The sequence below is a fragment of the Saccopteryx bilineata genome, chromosome 4, assembly GCF_036850765.1.
Source record: "Saccopteryx bilineata isolate mSacBil1 chromosome 4, mSacBil1_pri_phased_curated, whole genome shotgun sequence".
Classification (NCBI taxonomy): Eukaryota; Metazoa; Chordata; class Mammalia; order Chiroptera; family Emballonuridae; genus Saccopteryx; species Saccopteryx bilineata.
In genome coordinates this window covers 196,501,948-196,514,431 of record NC_089493.1, presented here as the reverse complement: position 1 = coordinate 196,514,431, position 12,484 = coordinate 196,501,948, and the positions used below count along the sequence as shown (strand labels likewise).

General features: G+C 61.9%; 1 protein-coding gene and 1 long non-coding RNA gene across 2 annotated transcripts in view; both read left to right on the top strand.

Moving 5' to 3' along the window:
• Nucleotides 1-8,974, top strand: part of FOXK1 (forkhead box K1) — a 60,353-nt gene extending 51,379 nt beyond the window's left edge. The window contains exons 6-9 of the mRNA XM_066273461.1: nucleotides 2,053-2,219; nucleotides 2,302-2,586; nucleotides 3,312-3,536; nucleotides 4,246-8,974. Coding sequence (XP_066129558.1) covers nucleotides 2,053-2,219; nucleotides 2,302-2,586; nucleotides 3,312-3,536; nucleotides 4,246-4,496 — 928 coding nt within the window. The 3' untranslated portion in view covers nucleotides 4,497-8,974. The remainder of the gene's footprint in view (nucleotides 1-2,052; nucleotides 2,220-2,301; nucleotides 2,587-3,311; nucleotides 3,537-4,245) is intronic.
• A 4-nt stretch (nucleotides 8,975-8,978) lies between these two features.
• LOC136333801 (uncharacterized) lies at nucleotides 8,979-12,222 on the top strand. Its single transcript, XR_010731094.1, has 2 exons — nucleotides 8,979-10,304; nucleotides 10,741-12,222. It is a non-coding gene; the product is annotated as an uncharacterized lncRNA (long non-coding RNA).
• Nucleotides 12,223-12,484: the final 262 nt, after the last annotated feature.

The window sequence follows — 12,484 nt, the reverse complement described above, 5'->3', positions numbered from 1 at the left end:
GGCCGCCCCGTGAGGTGGCCGTTCTCAGAGGCCGAGCTGTGTGGGCGTGGCTCTCTGGTGGGGGCTCGGAGGGACACAGCACAGCGCCCTCTCCCTGGTGGATGGAGCTCTGTGGCCCAGGGCAGACGGAAGGCGGCAGCAGAGCTCAGACTGCCAGCAGCAGCTGGGTTGGGCTGGGACCCCTGTACGTCGAAAGCCTGGCCTCGCCTGGGCCCCTCTCCTCCTGCCCGTGGCCAGCGTGGACCTGAGGAGCACAGGGGTGTGGACGCCCCGTGGATCCCAGGAGAAGCAGATGGGCAGCCAGACGGAGATGCTCCCAGGAACCCTCCCGCGTGGGAGGGGACTTAGCGGCTGACGTGTCCACGTCAGGGTCCTGTTTTCATACCCAAGGCCCTGGAAGACGGCTTCGGTGTTAGGAAGTGACTGTCTCGTACTGGCTCTGTTGTTGTGGCTGTCACTGGTCTAACCAGAGTAGGAACTGAGGCCAGGGTGAATCGGTCCTCCTGGTAAAGGCAGGAAGTCAGAGCAGTGTTTTAACACCATCGGGGATGTTCCAGCCGAGGTTGGCCCCTCCAGAGCACCCCATTGCCAAACCAGGGACGCAGGGCTGCTGCCAGAGGCCCCACAGACTTGGTGGCCTCGGCCGTAGAACTAACTGTGTCTCCTCGCAGTTCCGGAGCCAGAAGTCAGGTGTGCACAGGGCGGCTTCCCCGAGGCTGGGGGGCAGGCCTGCTCCAGCTGTCTGGGGTGCTCCGGGGCTTCTAGACGCATCACCCCGATCTCTGCCTTTGCTCTCCCCTCGTGCTTTCTCTGTGTGTCTGCGTCCACGTTTCCATTTTATGAAGACACCGGTTACTGGATTAGGGCCACCCTGCTGACTTCATGTGACTTGATCACCTTGGTAAAGACCCTCTGTAAAAACCCTGCCTCCAGAGAAGGCCCTGTTCTCAGGGAGGCCTGCAGGGTAGCCCACACAGCTTTGACGACAGCTCAACCCACCACGGTGTCCCGCACGATCTTTCCCTTGTAGAATGGCCCATGACCAGCTGGGGGAGCAGTCCCTAGGGCACTGCCCAGGAAACCCTGTGTAAGGTGTCTGTAAAGGTGGACCTGTGGTCAAGGGCACACTGGAGGCTGGGAACCCTGATCTTGTGCTGCGCATAAAATTTGCTCAGCAGATTTGGGGGAAGGGAACCCTCAGACCCAGAAGACCAGAACCCTGACTGTGGGCCGTGTCTCAGCTGTGCGTCAGGGCAGAAGGCAGGCAGGAAACGGGACTAGTTTGGGAGAGTACAGCCAGGTCCAGGAGGACCAGACGGGAGCTCATGAGGAAGAGCCCCTTCCCAGACCCGAGGGGTGACGTGCATGGGAGTCAGACAAGGACTCCAGCCAGCAGGGGTGGGCGAGGGGGGTGGGGGACCCGGGTCTCTGCCCCTGGAGACAGCACCCCCTTGTCCAGACAGGGAGACGGGGTGTGTGTAGCACGGATCATAAACACAACATGAAGGCTGCACCCCAGCTGCATTAGAAGGGCCCAGCATCCTGCCTTGGGGGCTGGGGCAGGCGGTGCGTGCTCAGGGGTACAGGGGACTCTATCCTGGACAGTCCCTGAGAAGAAAGGCCCACTGCCGGCTGGCAGGAGCTGGAGGAGGCGGCCCTGTCCAGAGCCCAGGCCCGCAGTGGTTGCTCTCGCCATTGGTCACTTGTCCTGGTGGGGAGTTTGTGCCCCTACCACAAAGCCTTGTGTTGCTAACACAGAAGACTCCGGAACTTTCCCAGACACTGCTGGTCCCATCAGGACGCAAGTGCTCGGGACGTGGCTTCTCCTCTGGGCACAGGAGCTCTGTGCTGAGGCTCCGTCCTGAGCTGCTGCTGTGACAGCCGGGAAGGGAGCTATCGCTGCAGGGGCGTTCGTGTGGGGACCCCTGTGAGGACGGAGAGGCCTCAGGGGCACGCAGGGCCAGGGCCGCCGTGGGTCTGGTGCTTTGCTAAGTGGCCTTCCGTTTCTCTGCGCGGGCACTTACTACCACGGCCCCTCTCCCCCATTGTTAGGAGTGCTCCAGCTTCACCCACCCACCCTGGGCTGATGTCACCTCGTTCCAGTGGCCTGCAGACTCCAGAGTGCCTGTCTCGGGAGGGCTCCCCCATTCCACACGACCCTGACTTTGGGTCCAAGTTAGCTTCCGTTCCAGAGTACCGCTATTCCCAGAGCGCCCCCGGTAAGAGCGGCGGCGGACTCCAAAGGAGGCCTGGCGGGAGGTGTCCGGGGGCCCGCTGACCCCGCGCCCCTTCTCTCTGCAGGCTCCCCCGTCAGCGCCCAGCCCGTGATCATGGCCGTGCCTCCCCGACCCCCCAGTCTGGTGGCCAAGCCCGTGGCCTACATGCCAGCGTCCATAGTGACGGCTCAGCCGCCCTCGGGCCACGCGATCCACGTCGTGCAGCAGGCCCCGCCCGTCACCATGCTCAGGGTGGTCACCTCCTCCGCCAGCTCCGCCAACGGCTACATCCTCGCCAGCCAGGCCTCTGCAGGGGGCGCCCACGAAGCAGCGGGCACGGCCGTGTTGGACCTGGGCAGTGAGGCGAGAGGTAAGGTGGTCATTGGCCCCTTGGCTGGGTCTCCAGAGGCGGAGCGGGCCCACCTGGCTCGGGGCCAGGAGCCCAGTGTGGGGCCCGGGCTGTCCCTAGAGCCAGCGGTCTCAGCAGACTGCCTCCCTCCCTGCTGTTTTTCGGGAAGTCTGTCCTTTGAAATCAGCACTGGTCACCCCTGAAACACGCTCCTCCTCGTGCAGTAGTGTGTCAGGTGCTCGGAGGATGAGTCCTCTCAAGCCCCCTATGAGAAGTCACTTAACGGAAAAAGATTACAAAGTCCTAACTTAGAAGCCTGAGTCCCAGGTAATTAGTGGATAGGTGTGACTGCAGCCCGCGCGGGGACAGGCCCTGGGACCCGGTAGCGGAGCAGCACCTCCGCCCGCCCACTGCTGGCCCGTCTCACATCACTTCCCGTGCTGCCGGGTGACAGGTGTTTGGGTGGAACAAGACAGCAGGGCTCCAAATGCAAATCACTCAATTCCAAAGAATGCATGTTCTTTCTCAGCTTACACCTGGGCTGGTTCCAGCCTGACACACTCAAACCTTTGTCTACAACCTGCTGAATGGTTTTTCTGTGTTGAAACGTTTCCCTCAGTGGGACTTTCCTTCTAAGAACCTGTGTTTCTCCCCGGTGTCAGGGATCATACACTACAGCATACTGTCCCCGTTGATAGTCTCCCGCCCGCGGCCATGTGGGACTCTGACACACTCTCTTCCCATAGGCCTGGAGGAGAAGCCCACCATTGCCTTCGCCACCATCCCAGCCACCAGCCGGGTCATCCAGACTGTGGCCAGCCAGATGGCCCCGGGGGTCCCCGGACACACGGTCACCATCCTACAGCCAGCCACGCCCGTGAGCATTGGGCAGCACCACCTTCCGGTCCGGGCCGTCACTCAGAACGGGAAGCACGCAGTCCCCACGAACAGTTTAACCAGCAATGCTTACGGTGAGGCCCCGCCCGCGCCCACGCCCACGCCCTCATCTTGAGCTCAGGGTTCAGTCTGTAGTCAGTGCAGCAGGAGAACGTTTCCCAGGTGACAGTCAGCGGAGGGGGGGGAAGCCCCCTTCTGAGCAGGTGCTGTGCACCAGGCACTGTGGTGACACTAAGTAAGGTCCCGTCACAGCACTAACCCCCCGCTGGCGAGGCCCAGAAGTCCAAGAGGGACATCAGACAGGTGATGTGGAGTGGGAGGGGCCGCTTGCCGGTCAGCTGGTTCAGGACGGGCAGTGTTGTTGCCGACCTGCCTGGGAGGCTGGGCCCCCCCAGGGTTGTGAGAGCAGGAGGGACGCTGGAGGGGACCAGGGCTGCGCCCTCGGGTGGAGCGGGGACTGGGGCCCCCTAGGGTTGTGAGAGCAGGAGGGACGCTGAAGGGGACCAGGGCTGCGCCCTCGGGCGGAGCGGGGACTGGGGCCCCCTAGGGTTGTGAGAGCAGGAGGGACGCTGAAGGGGACCAGGGCTGCGCCCTCGGGTGGAGCGGGGACTGGGGCCCCGAGGGGGGTGGGCAGCGGGTTGGCACCCAGGGGCAGCTGGCAGCTTCAGCCAGGGGTGCAGGGCTGCCAGACAGCTGCTCCCAGGCAAAACCTGAGCCTGGACTCGGGACGTGCCGTGCTGGTCCTGACAGTTTCCCAACACCAGCCTTTCTCTCTGCCGCCAGCCCTCACGAGCCCCCTGCAGCTCCTTGCGGCCCAGGCGAGCTCGTCCACTCCCGTGGTGGTCACCCGCGTGTGTGAGGTGGGCCCCGAGGAGCCCGCCGCAGCCACAGCAGCCGCCGCCACCACCACCATCTCCTCCACGGGGGAGCCCGAGGTCAAGAGGTCCCGGTTGGAGGAGCCCAGCGGGACGGTGGCCACACAGGCCGGGGTGATCACAGCCGCCGGCCCCCAGGGGCCCGGGACCGGGGAGTGAGGTCAGCACGTGGAGGTGGAGTGGGGCACACGCCGAAAGGAACTGGAGCTGGACCCTGACACCGACATTGCCGCCGCTCGGGACCGTGACGAGAGCGCCCTCCACTGGAGGCTTGGTGCCCCGACGGGCCGCGTCCAGCACCGGCTCCTGTGCCCTCGTCCCCCATCTGTCTCCCGCCCGCCGCGGCTGAAAACAAAACACATAAACACGTTCAGACAGCTGATTGTATGATTCTGGGGGTCCTCTGTCTCCCCCCCTCAGCACCGCCTGTCCCCGCCGGCCGTCCTCAGGGCGTGGGGGGGCTGTGCTCCGTGTCCAGAGGAGAGGGTCCCGGGCCCGTGAGCAGAAGCCCTGCCCTGCAGACTGGCCCAGGCAGGCCCTCCCGGGGGAGCCCTCGTGGTGAGCGGGAACCAGCAGGATGGCGGGAACAGTCAGAGTGCTGACAGGGTGTGGCACCTGCTCCCTGAAACAGTAACCCAGGAAGTATCGGATCAGCATTAACGGGAGGAGAGGGGTCAGTGTGGCTTCGCACCCCAAGTAGTTCTTGTTTGGTTGCAACACGGAATTCAGGCTTCATCCTCAATCTGACACACTCTCAAAGGGATCATCGGCTTCTGAGGTCTCGTCTCTGGGGTGTGGCCGCTGCGGGCCTGCGCTTGTCTCTGGTCTCAGCCCCCGCAAGGGGAGTGCTCTGCCCCATCTGCCGACTTCAGGGAGGGCCGGTGGCTTCGTGGGTCAGCACTCAAGGCAGAAAGCCATGTGGGTGACAAGTCAGAGCCAGCGGCTACAGCACCCCAGCCCCTGGTACTCTGCAGTCCTGACGCCCAGACCAGCACCACCGTGGCCCAGCCGTGCTCCCGGCCTCTTCACCAGGCCATCTGACCACCCGAGGGCCGTCTGCTGTTCGACATCGAACCGTCTCTTTCTACAGCGAGGGGCCGTCTGTGCCAGGTGAGCGCAGGGCAGCATGTGCTGGGCCGGCCACCGCTTCCCTGCGGAGCTGCTGTCGCGGGAGCCGGAGGCAGTCTGAGCGTCTGGCTCACAGCCCGGTGTGGGGTCAGACTAGTCCCTCAGCGGCTCTCGGGGAACACTCTCAGGAAACGTGAGGAAGGTCTCCGTGAGAGGCCTGGGTTCTGCTGCTGTGGACACAACTCGAAACGGCCGCCTGCATGGAGCTCTGCACGGCCCAGCGGGAACGGCTTCCTCCTCAGGAAAGCCTGTCCTCAGCTGTGGTCTGCGTCACGGGCTGCCTGCCCTGCCCTGTCCCGAGCCCCGAGAGCCACCCCAAGAGGAGGAGCAGGCTCTCCCAGGTCTGGACCCGGCTGGACAGGAGCTGGCTCAGCAGGAAGGGAACCGTGGGACCCGATTTCGAGGCCGTGCACGTGAGCCCGACTTGTGTGCCGAGCACGGCAGCAGAGCTGGTCGGACGGCAGCGTGAGGGGGACTGGGCCCGTCTCAGTGCCGCGCTGTCCCCACACCAGCCACCACCAGTTGCTGGGGACACGTGGGGAGCGTCCTCCGCCCCTCTCCTGTCTGGACTGGGGAGATGCCTGCTGTGTGTTCCTCAAGCCCCCAAGCAGCTGTTTCTGTGGCACTGAGCCCCACCTGGGAGATCACCTCGTTTGTGAAATCCGCACCTGTTGCCCTCGGGTGGGGTCAGAGGAGCGGGGAGAGGACGGAAACAGCTGGACGCCGTCCTGAGAGGCAGCCACCCACCACCGATGACGCGAAGTCGCGCTCCATTCCACATGGACACTTCCTGTCATTTTCTGTAGACTTGTCCTTCACAGTGTGCGTCGGTGGGAACGAAGGAGCCGGCTGAGGCGAGTTCCCATCTCCTGGCCCCGGGCCTCGCTGGGGGGCTGCAGTGAGGGGTCCCTGCAGCTCTCCCTGCCCTGGGCTGCGTTCACTGGCTCGGCTGTCAGGACCCCCGCTGCTGTGCCGCCTCGGGGCACAGCCTCGTCTGCAGGGACAGGCTAGAAGGTGGCCTCAGACTGTTTTGTCAGGTTTCTGCCTGGTCTATAGGTCTGGCTCTGACCCTTTCGTTTCCCAAACTTTTGAGATTTTTTTGGCTTTTCTGTCCATTTTCGGCAATGGTCTCCCTCTATGGACAGAGGTTCCGGGAGAAGGGAGTGGAGAGGTGGTGGGTGGATGCACCAGGTGGGTGTGGGAAGGAGATAAAACACCAGTCGGTGGCACTCAGACACATGGCAAGCTCGTGTCTTTCAGCTGCTCTGGAATTGGGGAGGGGCCCAGTGGGTCAGCGCGGAAACCGGGCAGGGCAGGACAAGGGGCTGAGGCCACGGGCCAGCACGGACACCGGGCAGGGCAGGACAAGGGGCTGAGGCCACGGGCCAGCGCGGACACCGGGCAGGGCAGGACAAGGGGCTGAGGCCACGGGCCAGCGCGGACACCAGGCAGGGCAGGACAAGGGGCTGAGGCCACGGGTCAGCGCGGACACCAGGCAGGGCAGGACAGGAGGCTGAGGCCACGGGTCAGCGCGGACACCAGGCAGGGCAGGACAAGGGGCTGAGGCCACGGGTCAGCGCGGACACCGGGCAGGGCAGGACAGGAGGCTGAGGCCACGGGTCAGCGCGGACACCGGGCAGGGCAGGACAAGGGGCTGAGGCCACGGGTCAGCGCGGACACGGGGCAGGGCAGGACAAGGGGCTGAGGCCACGGGTCAGCGCGGACACCGGGCAGGGCAGGACAAGGGGCTGAGGCCACGGGTCAGCGCGGACACCGGGCAGGGCAGGACAAGGGGCTGAGGCCACGGGTCAGCGCGGACACCGGGCAGGGCAGGACAAGGGGCTGAGGCCACGGGTCAGCGCGGACACCGGGCAGGGCAGGACAAGGGGCTGAGGCCACGGGTCAGCGCGGACACCAGGCAGGGCAGGACAAGAGGCTGAGGCCACGGGAACTGCCCTCCGGGTTTACACACGCTCAGTTCCTGGCGCAGCCGTGCTGCGTGCCCCGGGACTGGTTGGCCAGAGGCCCCTGGAGGCGCGCATCGCAGCCAGAAAGGTGGCCTGGTCCCCTTGGAGTGTGGTGGCCCGTGACCTGCCCCAAATGTGGATTGTAGAGGGTGGGCCGCCCCGGCCAAGGTCAGGAAAAGCGGAAACTCAGTTCTGGCGCGACCCTGGTGTCCCTGCAGCCTCTGGGGTCTGAGAACCTTCTCTGGTCACCTGGGGGCTTGAGTGGCTGAAGGAGTGAGCCGGCCCTGGCCCTCGGGCTCCTGCTGCTGCGGCTGCTCCCCCGCCTGTCCTGCCTGGAGAACCGCACGCTCACCAGCACCAGGAGTGTGGGCAGGAAGCCCCAGAAGTCACTCGTGTGAGTGAGCATCTCCCACCAGGACGGTGTCGTGTGCTGTCGGGACTGACAGAGTCGTCCCCGAGACCGCGACGCCAGGACCACGCCCTCTGCTGTGCCCACAGCCGTCCCGGGCGCTGTGCCCTGGCTGCGCGCTCACGCTCTCCTGGCAGGCGTCTGGGCAGCGCCCGGGGGGTGCGGACAGCCCTCCTCCCCCGTGGGGCTCTCGGCTCCGGCCTCACGTTCCCTCCCGCAGTCTGGTGGGCTCCTCTTTGGGATTTTCTGTTTCTTTGTGTGTTCTTTTTTTTTTCTCTCTCAGTTTAAGAACCAAGCCAAATGGGAAAAGGTGAAAATGGATCCCTGAGTCACTGGAATGAGGGTTAGTGACTCCCGGCTGGGACAGAACGGTTTTGCTGGTCCCTTCCCTGCACCTCCCTGGCCCCGGGGAGAGATGGGTTTGAGGTGGCGTGTGGTTCAGCTCACGCTGCTGTGTCCTCTGAAAACGAACTCCGTCTGAGCCCCCCTCTGTAGACGGAAACCCCTTTGCTGGTCGTCAAGCCCAAGAGCAGGAGAAAGGTTTCCTTTGGTTGGGGGTTCCGTTTCTTACTTTATAAAGTCAAAGAGCAGACCTCACTTAAAAAAATGAAAACTTAGCTGAATGTAAGAATGTGTCAGAGAAAAAGGGATTTTCCCACTTTTCAGTGTAGAAATAAGTACAGTTGATGCAGGCAAGGGACCTGCTTTCCTCCAAAAGTCTCAAATTCTGCGTTGCCCTTGAGTGACATCAGGGGTGAAGGACTGTCACCCTCTCGGGGTTCACGCCCACATCCGACCCCCTGAGAACACAGCCCCCGACCCCCGAGACGGGCTCCAGGGCACCGCGCTCAGACGCTGTCTCTGTCCCCATGCCAGATAAACAGTGCACTACTTGTTCTAGAGTAAGTTACCAAAAATGGCTGTGAGGCTGAGCCCGGAGAAGGAGCCCCGTCCCCTCCTGGGCGGCGGCCCCAGGTCAGGCAGGGACGCACATCGGGCCTCTCGGGCGGCTCCTGCTGGACTAACCAGGGAGCTTCTCCTGCAGCCTCCTCCACAATACCTCTGCCTGGAAGGAATACCATTTACTAAGAATAATTTAAGTCATTCACATGTGCTGCTATGAAGGTGGGCCTGGGCCGTGACGCTGGTCTCTCGCTCAGTCTGTCACTTCTTCTCAGACTGTTTCCCAAGTTCCCTCCATGTACCAGTCCCTTCCTCTAGGCCAGCGGTTCTCAACCTGGGGGTCGAACGACCAAACACAGGCGTCGCCTAAAGCCATCGGAAATACGTATTTTATTTAAAAATGTATTGTAGAATATGTATTTCCGATGGCTTTAGGCGACCCCTGTGTTTTGGTTGTTTGACCCCCACCGGGGTCGCGACCCCCAGGTTGAGAACCGCTGCTCTAGGCCTTGGTCTCTACATTAGGGTTTTTAAGCGCTTGGGACGGGGCTCCCTGCCCTGCCCCTGCCCCGCCCCCTCTGCGCTCCCACCCCTCCAGGGTTCCATGCAAGACTTTCGCCACCTGCCTTTCTTAGACCAAACGCTGCTACCCTGGGCGTCCGAGGGAGGGTCTGCGTGGACCTCGCAGACGTCTGGGCCGGGGCGCCCCTTGGCCTGTGCCGGCATCTGTGTGCGGGCCCGTGGCACCGCCGTCCAGCGCAGAACTGCTGCTGCCTCTGTCCACCCTGTCGCCCAACGCGTCACCGCTGCTTCAGAGTGGGATTGGGGGACACAGCCCCGAGGACTTCCTCGGAACTGAAATAAGAAATAGGCCCGTTTCGCCGGCCATTAGGGAACATGGTTTTTACTCCTGAAGTTAAGGAAGAAGAGTCACCTGCTCAGCTGCCCCTTTGCCCTGCGGGTCTTGCAGGCCCGGGTGGGCGTTCTCTCCTGCCCCACCCAGCCTCAGCCCCTCGTCCCCCGGCCGGGCCGGCCACAGCTCGGCTCTGCTGTCCGTCTGTCGTTCCTCTCCCTGCCGGCAGACCGCGTCTGCAAGGCCAGCATGTGGGGGGTGCTGCCCTGGCTTCCCCCAGGGCTGGTGAGAAGGTTCAGGGCATGATGCAATCAGAGTCGGAGGGATTCACTTCTGTAAGGCAGACAGGCCTTCACTGTGCCACCGTTGCGTCTCAGGGACCATCGGCACCTGCTGCTGCGGGCGCTCGAGTTCCGCTGGGCAGACTGCCCCCGCGTCCGCCGGGAGCAGCGGGCCTGTCCGGGTGTGCTTGGCTCCAGCTGGTGCGTGACGGGGCGTACCTGTGGGTGGACGCTGCCAGGAGGACTAGGGCTGAGCCTCTGCCTGCGTTTTCATGCAGGACTGAAATGAAACTCACTTTGCATTCATGAGCCTTGGGGGCCATCCTGACCGCAGGCCCTGACTGCTCCTGGAGTGAAGAGGGCGTCTCTCCCTGGAGGGAACCCACTCGAAGGGTCCCACTTGTTCTGTGCGGCCTGCTTGTCCTGGTAGCAACTGGGGGGATGAGAAGGAGAGTCCAGGGCCAGTGGTTCTTTTTTTTTTTTTTTTTTTTTTTCCATTTTTCTGAAGCTGGAAACAGGGAGAGACAGTCAGACAGACTCCCGCATGCGCCCGACCGGGATCCACCCGGCACGCCCACCAGGGGCGACACTCTGCCCACCAGGGGGCGATGCTCTGCCCATCCTGGGCGTCGCCATATTGCGACCAGAGCCACTCTAGCGCCTGAGGTAGAGGCCACAGAGCCATGCCCAGCGCCCAGGCCATCTTTGCTCCAATGGAGCCTTGGCTGCGGGAGGGGAAGAGAGAGACAGAGAGGAAAGCGCGGCGGAGGGGTGGAGAAGCAAATGGGCGCTTCTCCTGTGTGCCCTGGCCGGGAATCGAACCCGGGTCCTCCGCATGCTAGGCCAACGCTCTACCGCTGAGCCAACCGGCCAGGGCGCCAGTGGTTCTTTACTTGGGCTGAGCAGGTGGCGCCGGCCGCACGGGACCCCAGGACCCCGCAGGTCCCCGCGGAGCTGGCGACTGGGGTTACGTTCTCCAGGTCTCAGTCACCCAGACGCCCCCGAGGGCAACAAGACGACACTCGCCTTTCTGCCCCCGACCCAGTTATCTTATGAGAGTCCAAGTAGAATCGGAAGGGTTCTGGCTCATCATTCTTTACTCGGGAACCTTTTCTGGAATAGTTTGCCAGTTTGACTCATCCAAGTACTGATGGGGGGGGGGCGCTTACTCTGTGTCAGAAATGAGATGAGATGGGGGGACACAGCCCCGATGACTTCGTACAGGGGAGGCGTGGCCTGTTGAGACCCGCAGGTCAGAGCTGCGAGGAGCCCTGGCCCGTGTCTGGGCACTTGGGCACGCGCGGGTTCTCCTGACCTGCAGGCGCAGGCCTCACTGTTCTGAGCACGGACCCCCTGCTCTGCACATGGCCTGTGGCTCTGAAGTGGGTGTTTCCCTGCACGGCCCGGAGGACAGTACACTGAGCCCACGGCCTCTTGAGCTCTTAGCCTCTACATTTCGGGTTAACTGGTGGTCCAGAGTCTTCTTTATTATCAGTAAAAATGAGATTTAAAATCAAACGTTTTAAGCTTGGCCGTTCCCTCCTTCCTAGTATACCCTCAGTTACTCGGCGTAAGTTCTGTGAGGACAGGGTGGGTGGGGGTTGGGGGGCGGAGATGGAGGGATGTCCTGGTTCTCAGATCAGCGGACTTCGGGCCGGCACCTCAGAGGGGGGATTGAGCCCAATACTGAGATTTTTTTTTAATCTGACCGATAATTCTCCTGTAAAGATAATTGTGGGGTGGGGTGGGGTGCTGTTAGGGAGTGTGTGTGTGTGTGTATGTGTGTGTGAGCGTGTGTGATTTTTTTTTTTTTACAGTGGCTGTCTAATGTATTTTTTACAATATGTTTAATAATCAGTGCTTTGAAAAGCAGTGGTATCCTATAAAGTGGAAATTTGGGTTCTGGAGCCTTAGGTGTGGAGGGGAGGTCGTGTCACAGTGTTTCACCCCCTGTGAGTAACACCTGGTCTGAGAGACGCGGGAGGCCTGCAGACACCCCTCCAGGGCGGCAGCGGGGAGCCAGTGCTGTGCCCGCTGCTGGGGGAGGCAGAGACGCCCTCACGACTGGGCCTGCCTGCCTTTCCATTTCTAGTGGGATACAGTATTTTTTTAATAAGGAGCCATACTTTTTTTTTAAAAGTTTGAGATATGAATGTGATTTCTAATTGTATCAGACATTAATGTTTTAAAGCTATAACAAAGTTTAAAATTTCTACTTTTTGTTTTTCATTTATTTTAACTGTTCTTTTATCTATTAAATTGTTATATGTGGATTGGGGAAGTTTTGTTTCTCCTCTTAGCATTTGTTTCTATAACCAGAAATAAAATTATATATTAAAGTGAACACCAGGGCTCCATACAGTCCTTGTGGGTGCGTGGCTACTGAGGGACAGAGATGGATGGGCAGGTGGCCCCCTCTGCGCCCCCACCCCGAGGGGCCATTACTGGAGAGACCTGCTTTCTCTCCTGGGTCCTCGGTGGCTCGCTCCTGGGACGCAGCAGGCTGACAGCACCATCAGTGGAGGTGTCCGTGAGTTCCCAGCACATCAGTCTGCAGCTTCAGGGACAAGGACAAACCAGAGGAGCCTCCCACTCCCAGACGCCCA